Source organism: Vidua chalybeata, chromosome 1 (genome assembly GCF_026979565.1).
Source record: "Vidua chalybeata isolate OUT-0048 chromosome 1, bVidCha1 merged haplotype, whole genome shotgun sequence".
In the NCBI taxonomy this organism is placed as follows: domain Eukaryota; kingdom Metazoa; phylum Chordata; class Aves; order Passeriformes; family Viduidae; genus Vidua; species Vidua chalybeata.
Window position 1 is genome coordinate 47,322,886 of NC_071530.1, and position 15,353 is coordinate 47,338,238.

At 42.3% G+C, this 15,353-nt stretch overlaps 1 protein-coding gene across 2 annotated transcripts in view; it reads right to left on the reverse strand.

Annotated features, from left to right (window-relative positions):
* Positions 1–15,353, reverse strand: part of AOAH (acyloxyacyl hydrolase) — a 72,565-nt gene that overhangs the window by 11,755 nt on the left and 45,457 nt on the right. For both annotated transcript variants that reach the window (XM_053940763.1, XM_053940772.1), the window contains exons 14-19: positions 14,102–14,184; positions 9,655–9,691; positions 8,542–8,616; positions 3,419–3,591; positions 1,025–1,083; positions 886–945 (exon numbers count right to left, since the gene is read on the reverse strand). In XM_053940763.1, coding sequence (XP_053796738.1) covers positions 886–945; positions 1,025–1,083; positions 3,419–3,591; positions 8,542–8,616; positions 9,655–9,691; positions 14,102–14,184 — 487 coding nt within the window. The remainder of the gene's footprint in view (positions 1–885; positions 946–1,024; positions 1,084–3,418; positions 3,592–8,541; positions 8,617–9,654; positions 9,692–14,101; positions 14,185–15,353) is intronic.

Consider the following 15,353-nt stretch of genomic DNA (forward strand, 5'->3'; position numbering starts at 1 on the left):
ATGTACTCTATGTTCTGTATTGTTGATATGAATATATAAGCTGCAATCCTGCAAAGGTTTAGGAATGTACTTAATGGCCCCTTCTGAAGTCAAGATGGACATGGCATAAAATGAAATACGTATCTAAGCTTTGGTGAAATTAAGGTCATATTTTGTTGTTTAGTGAATGCAAACATTAATATAACCTACACAGAGATGACACCTTTGATAATATTTGGTTACTGTCTCCCTTTATGTGGCTGCAGGGGACTGCTGGGATTAAAAATCAGCTTGGTACCATAAGAAAATAAATGTCTGGTTTTATGTGTCATTCACTTCTGCAGCCAGATATTTAGGATGAGTTTTAAGACATCTCTGTTCTGTCCATTCCCATTCCTGCACTGAGCCTGGATGCTCCCTGGTCACACCATCTGGTGATTAAGTCCACAGAAACGTGTCTGAGGATGATTAGCACAAATCCCAGATGAAAACAGGGTAAGACTCTTGCTCTCAGGACCTGATCCCACAGCCAGAAAAATCTATGCAGCTGGCTTGTCATACCAACAGTTCACTTGATTCAAAAGCCTTTCCTTTCTTAGCAGGCACATTTTCTTCTTAAAGAACATGAACCTGAACAGTTCTGTCTTGGGGAGATCACATCCCTTGAGCATAAATTTGGGTAGCTGAGCAATACCTTTACAAATCCTTTAACTTGAGCATGCTGCCTCCCAGAGCCTGAGAGGCATTTGAAAGAATAAGTGTGGATGTTTCCACAACTTCTCCTTGCATTTGGAAGAAAAAAAATGTTCTGACATCTTGCCTCTGAGGCAATTGGGCTTCTCTCCACAGACACAGGGCAGCATCTGAGCACTGGGGTGATCCCATTGCAGCCCCATTGCGACTTACCTCGGAGGTCAGATTCCTGAGGGTCTCATTGGGGGTCAACCAGCCGCTGCAGGGGCTCACCTGGCAGGCATGAGGAGAGGGGCTTTAGCAGCAGACCAAGATGAAAGGGGGGCTCCTAAGGTACATCAGCAGACCTTACCTGGAGGCAGTCAAGGAAAGAGTAGAGTTGACTGTACATGACATCCTTGTTCAGTTGTCCTGCAAAGCACAGAGAGCGAAATATCGTGTGCCCGATGGTCAAATGTGACTTCATTCTGCACATCTGTGCATTCCTGTGCCTTACACCCCTGGGTGGGAAGAGGCACCCCAAGAGCCTCATCACACCCTCAACCCCCAGGGTACCCTCCCACCACCAGAGCCGAGGTGCAACAGAGGTAGCAGCATCAAGGCATCCTCCTCCTAAGATGCCCATGTCCCCTCAGTGTGCAGAGACCCACACCTGCTTTTCCCACATCCCTCTCCTACCTTTCATAGGTGATTTGTCTCACATGTGGAGTTAGTCATCACAGCCTATGCCAACCTCCAAAGTGCATGACTGATATTTTCCCATTAACCTGTCTCTCACCCGCCAAAGAAATGCAGGGTTTGCAAAGCTGAAGGGTGCCTGTATACACTCTGAGTTTCGCATTTACTTCGCAGAGGTTGGCCTTAAAAGGGAGAAACAATTTTGCTGTCATAGAGGGAAGTGGATATGCTTGTGTGGGTGAGGAAATTCGAGCACCAAGTCAAGCACCCAGCTAATATTCTGTAAAATTCACTGTGCTATGCAATAGCCTGCCTTGCTGAGGAAATGATCAATTTTCTCAGTCTTTTCACTTCTTTGGTAACTACAACTAAGATGGGAATTAAATGGCCGCATTTTTTTGTATTAGTTGTTTTATTGTTTGTAGTACACTGATCATCCCATCAGGATTTGATACTTTTGCAGTACTGAAATAGGAATTTCTTATTGTTGTTTTTAGGAACTGCAAAGTATAATCTCTCCCAAGTGAAATGGGGTTCTCAGGTTGCCTTGCAGTGTCTCCCTGATACAGATGTGTTTCCTGCCTTTCACACAGCTGCCCAGGAAGCAAAAGGTGGGGAGTTCAAAGATCTAGGAACACTTCTGGCTATTTGGATGTTCCAGATTCCTGTAGCTTGAAGCATCAGGCCTTGGGATGGGCTGTTGTGGGGACCAGGGATTTGGCAGAAAGACAGACTGATGTCTGGTCACAGCTGACTGGCAGCCAAATGGGGAAAACTGCTCATAGTCTGTTGAAGGATGCACCAGAAGGGATCCCTTGCTGCAAAACGTGTTGCTTAGGATTAATTAGGCCCCTCCAAGGCAAATCAGCCCCTCTGAAAATTTTCCAACTGATCCTATAGTTAATCACTCCTGATTTGGCTACGTGTTGTCTGTGATAATTAGATACCTAGTCAGAGGAACTGTTGCTCTGTTGTGATAAACATGCACTCACAGGAAGAAATGTATTTATGTGACTAAAAATTAATTATGACAGGTTTCCCCTGCCTTGAAAGGAGTAAGATTTTTCTCTTTTTTTTTTCCTTAATTTTTTTATCAGTACTACTATAGTGGTTATAGAGAAAAATATAGGAATAGAAATGGGAAAGATGTGAGCCCATTGGTAATTACTAGGGGATCTTGGGGAAACCACAACACAGCTGCAAGCTGTGTTACCCAGTGGTTGCCAAAATCATCTGAAGTTGTAATCTACCATTTTAATGATGTGATTTAGCTTCTCTCTCTCTTTGCTGGTGAGAACTATTATGACAACAACTTCCTGCTTGTCAGATGCAAAAAAGATTCTTTTACTCCAATACAAGTAAGTACATGCTTTTGGTCTAGAAAGCCAAGGAATGAGTGGTCTGTTAGTGGTCAGAGGTACTGTGCCATTCACACCCTGAGATGATAGGATCCCAAAGGCAGCCTCCAAATCTCTGAAAAAAAATGCCCCAAAGCACTTTACACTCTGAGGGAATGTCCCAAAACGTGCCTGCACACAGTATGAGGTTTCAATCATCACATATAGCTAGTGTAGGAGGTGCCAGGCACCCAGCACTGGCAGAAAATTTATTTCTCTAATATAAAAAGTGTCTTTTGCAACCCTCTGACTTAATCTTCTGCCTTGGTCCACAACATCCACTGGTCAGTGAGTGTAAACCAAATGCCCATCTCCACCTGTAACAAAAATCAGGATGAAGTGCAGGCAGTCTCGCCACAATTTTGGGCCAAGACTGAGGTAGAACAGCTTGTTTATATCACCACAACATGTGTTGAGTCTGGTTTAGAGCTGGGTGAGTATGGTTTGTGAGGGAACCAGGCAGAATAAGGGTCTAACCTGTCCTGCACTAGGAATGGTAAGAGCTGTCATTCCTACTTCTGCAGCACAGCCAATATCTGCCTCATATTTCTCAGATCTCCACTCAGTCAGGTTTGCTTGAAGTCATCAATGGATTGATAGATTTTTAAGGGAGAGAAGCCAACATGAACGGGCAGTTATCCAGGAGGCACTCCACAACACTTCAAATTTACCTAGAGGATGGAATCTATCATGCAGGTTATCCCAGAGGAAGCGGCCGTCTACCAAGCCTGTTAAAATCACATGGCTGCCATTTGGAAGACGGGAGTCCAGGTATCGCAGAGCTTGCACCACATTGGAGAGCATTTCTTTGGGTGTGGTCATGTGGGCCAGTGTGTCACGTTCCCTAAAGAAGAAGATGCCAATATGACATTGTGTCAGGAATACTGTGTCCCCAAAAGGGTGCCTGAAACAGTGTCATTTTCTCTGTTTGCTGCTCTTCCACATTAAGTCAGCTGAATAAAACATCAGGAAAATGCTGTGATGTCTCTCAGTTGTCATTGCCAAAATCAGATATGATATAAAACCCCCCCTGTCTCAGCGTACCCCATCTCTCTGCTAAAAACAGACAAATGAATCCCTTTCTTATAGAGTGGACTCCTGTTGTGGGTTAACCCCAGTGGACAGCTAAGCATCACACCGCTGCTCACCTGCTTTCCTTCCTCCACTTCCTCCCCAGTGAGACAGGGGAAGAAGAGAGAGTAAAAGCAGGAAAACTTGGGGGTCAAGATGAAAAACCAAACCAAAGCAGTTATTGTTCAATAAGTGAGGAAGATATAGAAGAAGAGAGAAAGCAAGCAAAGAAGTAATGCAAAACCAATCCCTCATCACAGCTGGGTGAAAGTAGGACTTCTTTCCCCATGGGCTCCTGTGCATACCTTACCTTCAACATGCTCTCTGATTATGCAAGGTAGGAATATCTAAGGTAGCTTTTTCTCCCACATGTCTTACACCTCTTACTACAGCTCTCCAGGAGGGCAGGAGAGGGTTTTGGACAAATATGTGAGCCTGAAGAGAGGTGATACCTAAGATTAAAATAGTCCATTGGGGTACAGGAGCTGTGTCAGTGTTCCACATGGACTGAATGCCCACATTTTGTGACTCATTGTCAGGCGTGAACCTCTTCAATACAGATTCCCCAGCCCAGGCTTATCCTTCCCCTCTCTTGTATTTATCTGTAAATGCTGCAGGAGTGTGAGGGGAAATTAAGTCCTAAAGTTGAAATACATTTCAATTTATATAAGAAAAATAAACAAGCAAAACCACCCCAGGCTGCCTGGAGAACACTGCTCTATTTATGTCATTATAGCAACCACTTTATTACAGAAAAAGCATTCACGCACTCTCCCACCCAAGAGCTGCTGCTGTGCTCTCATGATGCATGTGTCCATAACAGGGGCTGACAGCAAGGGGGAACACAGCCCTGAGAAGGTTGTCCCATCCCATCAAGAGAGGATCCATCCACCTTGGGAAGCAGAGTCTTGTGACAGTTTTCATTCCATCTTGGTGGTGTGGTTCAGCTGAACAAGGTGTTCAGAAAGAAAGGTCAAGAAGAATGACAGGGGATGTCCTTCCAAGCAAGAAGGTTGCACTAATGACCCCCTCATTGTTTTAGTGGTTGCCACATTTTGTCCTCTTACTTGTGCTCTTTGCTTGTAGAAAAGCAAACACCTTAGTGGCCAGAAGGCTCCATCCAGATCCTTTCCTTAGGGTAGTCCTTTCGTCTCTTTCTTGGCTTCCCAGGGGTAAGAGAACAGCAAACTTGATGCTTGCAGTGCTGGGCAAGCTGCTGGTGAATTGGGTCAGATTCCTTGTCAGTGAACACCATAGAAGCAGGAGCTTTCCAAAGCACTGTTGTTTTGTCTTGAGGCACTCAAAATATTTAGATTCAGAGGAGGGGAGTGGATGCTGAATCCTGGGTGGGAGAACCATGTTCCCTTAGAAGGATTTGGGATTCTTCAGTGAGCTGCTTTTTGCAGCAAAATAATAATTGGATGAGTTTCCTGGCCCCAGAAATTTATCTTAATGTATGTAGTATGTGCTGCTGAAGTGTTTGAGACTTTCTAGCAGGGAGAACTGAAAAACAGCATTAGGATTCAGGTTTATCCTTTTGACAGCCACCAAATCAAGCTACTTTTGAGATAAGACTGTGGATTTGCTCTGAAATTACTTCATTTCGCCTACAGGTGTTGGAGCACTTGATTTCAAAATACTGGTCTGATGTAAGGCCTCTACCAGAAGTAAACATGTCAGCACAAGCCAAAATTAATATGGCATTCATAATTCCACTTTCTCTTGTCGTACAGTGTTGAAGTAATGCAAATATGTCTTCAGATTTCTTTTCTGTGCCAGGCTATGAAATTAAATCCAAATGAGAAGAAAGCAACCTTTTAGGCATGTTCAATTTTGGCTCTGCCATAAGGACTCCAAGGTGCCTGGGTGAGCACCAGGGCCTGTTGTGATACCCTCACCTCATTCCCTTGGGCTTGCTTCACAGGGCTGGTATGCCCAGGGGATGAGGGCTAGAGGTGCTGCCTGTTCACACACTATTTTTAGGGCAGAAGGGGTGCAGCAGCTCTTTGGTGCTGATAGCTGTACAATAAAGGGGCACTATGCTCTTGCTGGCACTGGTGTCACTTTGTACAAGGTCCTTTCACGGTGGGTTGCTGCTCACCCTTCTTTGCTGCTGCCACCTTGCTGTTTGTTGCAGATGCCATACATGCAACTAATATTTTCATTAACTGTACAGCATTTGAGACTTCTGGTGCTCATTATTTTCTTGTCTGATTTTTTTTTTTTTTTTTTTTTTTTTTTTTTTTTTTTTTTTTTGTTCTAGGTCTCTGTATCCCATATTTACACCTCAGTGGGCTGAGAGATACATTGCCATCTGTCTTTATTTTTCTAACCCCCCTGTTTGGACACCACAGTGTGGAGACTAGGGGGAATGTGGAACACAGGCTGCCAATTTCATTATCCTTTCCCTCTACAAATATCCACATTATTCATTGCCCTGCTCTTCGCATGGGATGAAATACCTGCATTTTAACAGTGCTTTGGGAAGAGCTGTGTCTCCAGTATGCTCATCACACCACCCTCTTTTGAAGCTAAAATACAGGATAAGGCCAGGAAGGCTGTATTACTGCAGTTTAGAGCTGTCCTTGAAGAGGTTTTTATTTGCCAAGCCCCAGATTTGAAGTCAAGCCCATCAGATGCTCTGCATCCTCTGTAACCTCTGTAGGTACATCAGAGCCAGGGCAACTACACAGTAACTGGACTCTGAAAAAAATCTCTCTCTGCTGTCCATCCCCCTCAATGGAAACAGCACAATGCTACAGAAGCTGTGGCATCTTTCCTTGCAGGAGTCACAGGGATCACTACAGCCTGATACCTCTTTTGATGCTGTGAATGTTTTGGAAGAAAACAGACAGAAAACAGCAGTGAGAATTTGAGCAGACAACAATGTGTCTGCCAGATAGTGAATGCTGGGATAAAAAGACATCAGAGTTTCAAGCAAGCATTAAATACTGCTCTGGAAGGTTTTGGAATATACAAATGGGCGAGGTAAGGTCAAAATGGTTTAAATTTCTGGAAAATTTCTTTTTATTTCAGATGAGTAGAAAGCAGTGTTAGAGACAGGGTAAGCAAAAGGAATAGCTTGCAGAATGAGGAATTAAAAAAAGGAAAAAGAGGTGCTTTTGGCAAAGGCAGTGACACAGCAGAATTGAAATATGTGCACAACAAAGCCTGGGCCAAGCCTGTGAGAAGATACCTTGAAAGTCTCCATGGCAGGAGCCATGGACTTCAGCAAAGCTGGAAATTTTATTTTTTGTGGAGGGGGAAGTAGGGCCTTTTTCATCCTGGCAATGGATGCAATGATATCTCCATAGGCTTCCCAGTAAACAGATCCCCAGGACAGTCTTGTCAGCAAGTACCAGGAAAGCTGTGACTGCTTTTCCCTCTCAGTCAGAACAATGGTAGCATTGCTTTTGAGGGTTTGTGCATCTTTCCCCTAACAGGAGCAGGGTGCTGAGGGCAGATTTGGCAGTTCTGGGCAGGGGCTCAGAGAGAGCATGAGCACTAGAGGGTGAAGGTGTCTGGGAGGTGATTTCTGCGTGCTGCCTGCATGTGCCTAGGGTGAGGGTCATGCCAGGAAAGGACCTAAAAGGTGCCCCTGTGGCCCCACTTCTGCCACAGCTGAGGGCTCCCAGTTTCTGCAGTGCCGAGGAAAGCCTGCCTGGCTTTGGACATCCTCCTCTGGAGCACAACACCTGGCAAACAAAGTTTCAATGCATGAACTGCCTGTTTAGCAGTTTTAGGACACCAAACCTCAGCCATTTTCATGGCTACATCTGACAGCCTGCATATAGCTTCCACTTCATTATACAATCTGCAGGTGAGAATTTTCAAAAACTTTGGCAGGAAACTTCACTGAGCGTGCAGCATTTATTGAAGTGAGTGTTTTGAAAGTCTCTGTGTAAGTAAGATTGATTTCTTCCACATATATGAAAAGCTGAAGATTGACCATGGTGAAAATAATGTTGCACTAGCAACAGCACTCAGACCTCCTGCAAAACCAAAACTGCAGTATGGATGTGCTGTGCACTGGCCTGGTTGCAAGGTGTTTTCTGCCTTCCCACTACCAGGAGGAAGGGAAGTATCCAGCTAGTGACCTCTTGGTGTCCCTGTGAGCATTGCTAATGGGTAGTACCAGAACTATCAGTTTAGAAAGCTTCAGTTCATTCTCCTGCAGAGCTCCTGCAGAGCTTATGGTGTGAATAAAGCCAGAAAGACAAAACACATCATCAGGAGAACACAGCAAAGAGTGCAGGCAGCAGAGGCAGGGTGAAAACGGACCTCAATAGGGGATTATGTTGTCATTCCTCAGAAATGATGAACCAGTCATGCTTTTCCTCCTCAGAGGAGGTGGCACAATGGGTAAGATGGATATACATGCTTTTAAACACTTCCCCCCCCGCCCCCCATTGTTATTATTAATTTCCTCTGCTAAGTTAGAAATAATTACTTCAGACGTACCATTAGTCATTTTATGACTGGCTTATAAAAGAAAGAAAGAAATGCAAGCTCCAAATGAGGACTGGTAGGTGCCTATGACAAATACAGGTAAGGAAACAACAAGTATTTTCAGCAGAAAATTAACAAAGAAGGACCAATTGCAAAGAAAAATGCCATCATGGAGAAGCACAAAGCAGTGAGACATAAATGTCCAGGCAGTAAGAAGTACTCTAAAGGATTCAAATTTATGCTACTATAAATGCTCATTTAGTTTAAACCTTACCCATTGCAGACATCATTCCCAATTGTAGCGTAGATAACTATGGCTGGATTGTCCAACAGCTGGTTTCTGGCCAAACTAAAAGGTAAATATGGGCGATGTTAACTAGGAAATACACTCTCAGTGTCTGAATCACACACCATGTTTTTGTGAGATCATATTTGGAAGTACCCTGGTTGGATATGGACAATACCCAAATGACTGTGCTCCTATTGTGAGAGGCTTTTTTTTGTTTTGTTTTGGGTTTTTTTTGGGTGGTTATTTTTTTTTTCACTCTAGTTTTATATTTTAGTAAAGTGACTTAAATGAAGTTATTTTCACTTCTTCCTTTTGCTGCTTATGGACTTGTCTTTTTCACTGTTTTTCCTGCTGGCTTTCCATTTTCTTTGTGTTACTCAGAAGCCAAATCAAATTGTTTCACTCTGGGGCAAAGACATGAATCAAGATGGGATTTTTTTAATCAGAGATGGGAGAGGAAGACTAGGTTTAGCTGACAACTAAATCTATGTGTAGAATTGAACTCAAGATCGAATCAGAATGTGGTTTGAATCTCAGTGCTAGAGGGCAAGAATTCATTATTTCTTTTTCTGGAGGAGAGAAAAATAAATCCTTTAGGACACAAACTGTGTCAGTGTCAAGCAAACTAAATCAAACCCAGCTGACCCACAACCCACCTAAATTTATCTGAAAAGGAGAGTTGCAGCCTCTCACTACTCAGTAGCTACTCAGTTATATCCATATGGAAATAACAGTGGGGCTGCCCATGTCTATATTGCTACATGCAGTTAAGGGGACCAAACACACAGATTTATGGAAAGGCTTAGTCTCTCTCCTAAAAACACTGTAAATGCTCCACTGGCTTAACAGAGCCAAGTTCAAGTCCTGGAGATGATGATAGCCACACTTAAACCCAGTTTTTCTTCTGTTTATTAATGTTTATACTAGAGAAGAAAGAGCCAGCACTTCAGAGCACACTGGTCAAAGGAAGCGGTGCTTTTTAGAACTTTCATGGATAATATAATCCTCACAGTGCTTTGCTTGTTTCTGTCAAAGAGGTTGAACTTCATCAGTGCTCCTGTACCTTGAGTAAGCTCTTGAATCTCATTAAGCACTCACCTTTTTATTAAAGAGAGGAGGTTTCCTGAAGAACCACCTGATCACACATAGGGGGAACAAGAGAAATAGTACAATATTGTTATAGAGACAAAAAAAACCCTGAATGCAAAACCAAACTACATCTCATATTTCCAAGAATGTAGAAGCACTAAAAGTAAAAATGGAGCAACAATTCATCTCTGTAACCTTTTTAGGTGTTGGCACCAAGAAGTAAAGCTATATCCAGGGACCTGCTGCCTCCTTATCTGAGTCGCACACTTCAGCCTGTAGAAAATCAAATATTTTCAAGTTCAGGGTTATTTGGATCTGGCTTTTAATCCAGATCTGGAAGCTTCTTCCCATCTGTTGAACATAGTAGTCTCCTGTAAACCAGCCAACCTGACTTGTCAACAGTTGATCTATTTTAACTTTCCCTATAAATTGCAAAGGGAAGTGTTCTCACTCTTCTGAGAGAGTAAGTGTCTCACAGCTATACCACATTGGGACTGATTCAGGTCCTAAATATAGGCACCAAGTGCCATTTTTGACATCCCAGAGTATCCAAGACACCTGCAGCAGGGCTGGCAGACAAACTATAAGATGCATGAGAGATTGTGCACTTCTGGAGAGACAGCTGGAGGTGGGAAAGATACCATAAAGCACCTTAAATAGCTGTAGACACCAATGTTTGGGTTCCTCCTGCACGGCTCTCCCCACGAGTGTCAGACTTAGAAAAAGTAGTATTAGGCCAGCTGCACTCCTCCCAAGAGGCTCTGCATTTCAATAGCAATTCATCCAAAGTGTTGGATGAAAATCTTTCCTCCTTGAGGAAAGGAGCTGGCTACACCTAAACATCTGTGAGCATCTGCATTTATCTTTTGAAAAGCATTCCCATTTAGTAAAACTTTTGTGCCTTAAATTTATTAGCAGGTCTTTAAAGGCTATGCATATTCATTCCAACCATCCTCAGCACACAAATCAAACTCCATCACCTGCAGTACAAGAGAGATAGCAAACAAGGAGCCAAAAGACTTTATGCTTTGGTCAAGATGAGACTAGGTCTATGACTGCAAGAAACTCACCTCATAGCAAGGTACAGAAACATAAACTTCAGAGAAGCAGATCCTACAGGTAGTACATGCTCTTATTTTTCAGTATTTTCACTCCTCTTTTTTCATTCCTTCTCCTCTTTTATTATCCTCCTCCTATTCTCAGCTGAATGCTTCCCTGGTCTCTCTCTTCTCTCTTCTGCATTGTGCTTCTGAAGCTTGCTTTAAGGAGTAAATCCTGCCCTCCCTGCAGCTCTTGAGGGGAAACTTGTGGAGAGAACATCATTAAATCCCTGCTGGATTGGTATGGGGGAAGAGATCTAAGATATAAACCCCTAAGGTAGCGATAATACACTTTGCATTTTAATAGTGATGCCTTTGTTATTATCACTCACAGTGATGCCAACTGCATGTATCAAGGAATCCTTTATGTTTTGAATAATCCAGTTCTTCCAAGCTGAAAACAAATGTATCAATCTGCTGCTTCTCTCCTGGGGGTTGCTGATCCATTCAAAAATCCAGCCCTTCTATTGAGAAGCTCTTTTCAGCAGGGTAAAAGCCCCACAAAAACCTCAGAAACTATGGCTTGGAACATAACTACCAAAAGTTGGGTTTTTTTCTGTTTAATAGCCCTTCTTTCAGCTAGAGCTGAACACCCTCTGCTTAAGCCATTCTGTCACAAGGCTCCCTGGACTGCAGCTGTGGTTTCAGCATAAATAAACTAGTGGGACCTCTAGAAATTAAAATGTATTTACAAAAAAGCAATAAGCTGTTCTTGGGTATGTATTACCTCCACAACTATGGGTAGTTATAAGCAGCTCTGTGGAAAGCATTAGCACAGTTACAAATCAAAACATCAAGAAAATGAATGGGTATCTTGTGAAAGAGTTTTTATGGGTAAATTGAGTCTTCAAGGAAGCTTTTATGATATACAGGATGCAATCTGTGATGAAAATATTTGAGAGAGAAAAGGAGATGAAACAGAGCAGTTACCCTTACACTGTTCAATGTCCTGGAATCTACTCCTGGATTTTTCCTGCCTCTCTCTCTTTGTTTCTTTCCAAATATTCTCAGACCGGTGAGGGTTTTTTTTAGTTTTGGTTGAGAAATCAAGGTTGGGTTTGCTTCCAGTTGTGAGGGAAGGGTCCACCACCTCCAGAGGATAATGGGAGTTTTTAAGAAAGAGAAAGCAGAAATCCTGCCTGGAGAAGGCTGGGGAAGCCTTTCTCCACATTGAAAATGCATGTCCTCAGAAGAGCAGTGAGGGAATGCCCTTTTGTGCTAAGTCTGACACAGTGCTGGTGCTTTTGTAGGGGAGCTGGACAGGAACATTGTTCTTGGTGCCTGGCTTGGCTTGCCATGCCTGGGCTCTAGCTTTTGGCTGCATATCTCCTCCACCAGATCAGCATCCTTTCCTTGCACACATGTGGGGCTGTGAAGCATCATTTTCAGAGGAAGGTTTAGTTGTCCTGGGTGGGGTTAGGTCAGGCTGTTCAGCTGTTTGCTTTATTGACCCTGAGGGTAGCTTTTTAAATCCTCCCATTCTGGGAAACTATTACACCAAATGAGGCAATAAAAGTGAACCTTTACAATGCAGTGTCAGTGTGATGATTTAAAGATATCCTGATATTCTTCTCTTACTAGTAATTTTTCCCGTTTTAAATTCACTTCTTAATTTTCTGCAGAGTCTTTTGCCTTGACACAGGCTCACCTCTTTTTATATCCTGCAGGTGTCTGTAGTGTAAGTGGAAAGGGGATATGTGGAGAGAAAAAGGAATTATGAACACAGTGAGAGATTATAAAAAAATCTACAAGGGAATTGGGAAAAGGAAGCACATGAAATACTACTCCCATTAATGAAAAAAGAGTAGAACAAGATAATTAGGGTATCAGGTACTGAGGCAAATTGGATATAAATGAGAAGAACCATTGGTCTAGTCATCTTTGACCATCTAGTTTGGCCCTTTTTTTAATTCTCTTTCACACACCTGGGGGAAAGAGAAAGCCCACCTGGGGGACTGCAATGATGGGAGCCACCAACTCTAGCAACCTGCAACTTACAGGCAGGAAAGTCAGAAGCACCTGACTGATGACACCAAAGACGTTGTAAAACACTTTCACCGAAGACTCAAAGCCTCAGGAACACCATGAGTACCACAGGGAGGAGCAAGGCATCTGAGAGGCATTGCCAGTGTCATTGGTGCTGGCACCAGAATTAAGGTGAAAATGCCCACCTGAGCCTGGAAGTGATCCCTGCATCATGATATCTGTCTGTGCAACCTCTTCTGCCTGGTAAGATCACAGACTCATAGAATCACTGAATTTTTAGGATTGAAAGCAACTTCTAGAGATCATCTGGTCCAACTCCCCTGCCAAGGCAGGGTCACCTCGAGCAGGTGACACAGGAACAAAACCAGTTGGGGTTGGAACGTCGCCAGAGAGGGAGACTCCACACCCTTCCTGGGCAGCTGTTCAGTGCTCTGCCACCCTCAGTGTAAAGATATTCCTCCTAGTGCTGAGGTAAAACTTCTTGGATTTTATCTTATGGCCATTGCTCCTCATCCTGTTGCTGAGCACCACCAAGAAGATTTCAGCAGTGTCCCCTTGGTACCTGCCTTAGAGATATTTATGTGTATCTGTTTGTTGGAGGTGGAGGGCTGGGGCAGATCCTTTCTGATCCCATTTTTTTTCAGGAAATTCCAACCATTTAATAAGTTTCTAAGTAGTTCTAGAGACAGCAGGGCTCCTCATTTGTAGCCAGCATGAATCATCTGCTGGAAAGAAAGAACATCCCATATAGCCAAATTATATACCCAAGGAAAATAAATTTTCCCAAGCTTCTGCAGCCAGTTTTCTGAAGCATGAAAATTAATTAAATACAATAGAAACAAAAAGGCATAATCACAGCATAATCAAGTGTCTTTCAAGCCTCTCAAACCCACTGCTCTTCCCTGCTTAGCTGCTTCTCTACCCACTTCTTATTTCTTGCATTAATCTTCCTCTTCTTCACATTGGGATACCATGCAAGACCCTTTCCTTAATTCTAGGTAGATCAGGTCTGCTGCATATTTATATTCATATTATATATCTCTTTATATATCTATATATATATGTTTTTAAATAGAAAGATGATGTCTGCCAGCCCCACAAAATAAATTAATCAGAACCCAACAGTGTTAATTTTTGTTTATGTCTTTGATTACTTATTAAAAATCTGTTCTGAGAGCACATTAAGATGCCAGCACCACTGGGTTAAGTGCTGAGTTAAATAGGTGCTGTTCTTTATTTTTCCATAAGCATACAACTAAGAAGGGGCTTCTCTTTGTTTCTGACAGATGTTCATTAATGCAGCATCAATTATCAGCACTAGTAATGTCAAAAATAATAATAATAAAAGAAGTTTAAAGAAGTTAACATACCATTTTGGGAAATGTTCTGCAAGTCTCTGTGATTACAGCGATTTCTCTTCCGTAAACGTAGATACAGAGAGTCTGTCCACCCTCTGAAATAAATTGAGAAAATGCAATCTGCTAAAGTGATATGATAATGATGAAAACACAGCTGATATTAAGAACGAAGTATGCTCTTGTCTGTGAAAAACTCAGTACACCAGTTATGTATATGCTTCTATTTCACCATCTCTCTCTTTTTGTGGCCATAAAGCTTTTTAATCTTAAACAGGGTGGCCTAAAATAAAGCAAAGATACCTGCTCAGAAACTATAAACTGATGAAGAGTTTCTCTGACATTGTTCCATCCAGGAACAATGCTTTTATCCTGGTCTTTCAGACAAAGCATTTAAAAACCTTTTTGTTATACATCATTTATCAAAACAGTTCTGTTGGTTGTTCACAAATTGACATTTCAATTGGTTGTTATGGAGCAATAAGTAAAAGAGAAGAAATATTGGCAGGGCAGTCATTTCCCAACATCATAAATCTTGGACAGATTAATCTGAAAACAGGTTATGCTTGATTGTTATAAGTTCTCTTCTTTATTTTGCACTGTTGAGAAAAATGGAAAAAATAATGAAAAGGATAACAGCCCAGAGGGTGATGAAAAGACCAAGCTCCCAGCCATGAGTACATGGTCATTTCTACCTGGGCTGCAGCTGTTTGTTTTTTTTTTTTTTTTTTTTTTTTTTTTTTTTTTTTTTTTTTCTTTCAGGAGTGGAAGAGATTAAAAACTGAACACTGGACCAAGGCTTATCACTGACAACTTCAAGGGCTAAGCTCTGATCACTTGTGAGCTTCAGATTCTTTGGAGCCCAGACAAGTAGTGTGTACTGAGAGACTGGGCATTGCAACAGATTTTTAAACATCAGTTTTGCTATGGCTCTGATAGAGAAGGCTGCACAGATCTTTCCTGTTGGCTTGTCAAGTACTAAACTGCCTTAAAGCAGATACTGTGTGAATGTAGCTGAGGCTGAGAGCCTGGATTTTGCACAGGGAGCAAAAAGGAAACAAAAGTCCAAGTATATTGTGCAACAGATATTTTTCCTGGAAAAAAAATGTTATTCTGCCAACTTTTAAATTCTGCTGGTAGAAAACCTTTTCAGGCTTGAGCAATGCTTGGTTTGGCATTCAGCAGTATTCCTGACTTATTCTAGACATAAAAAATAAAAATTATTTGAAACTTAGGTCAGACCAGGCGCTGGTTGATGATTGTATCC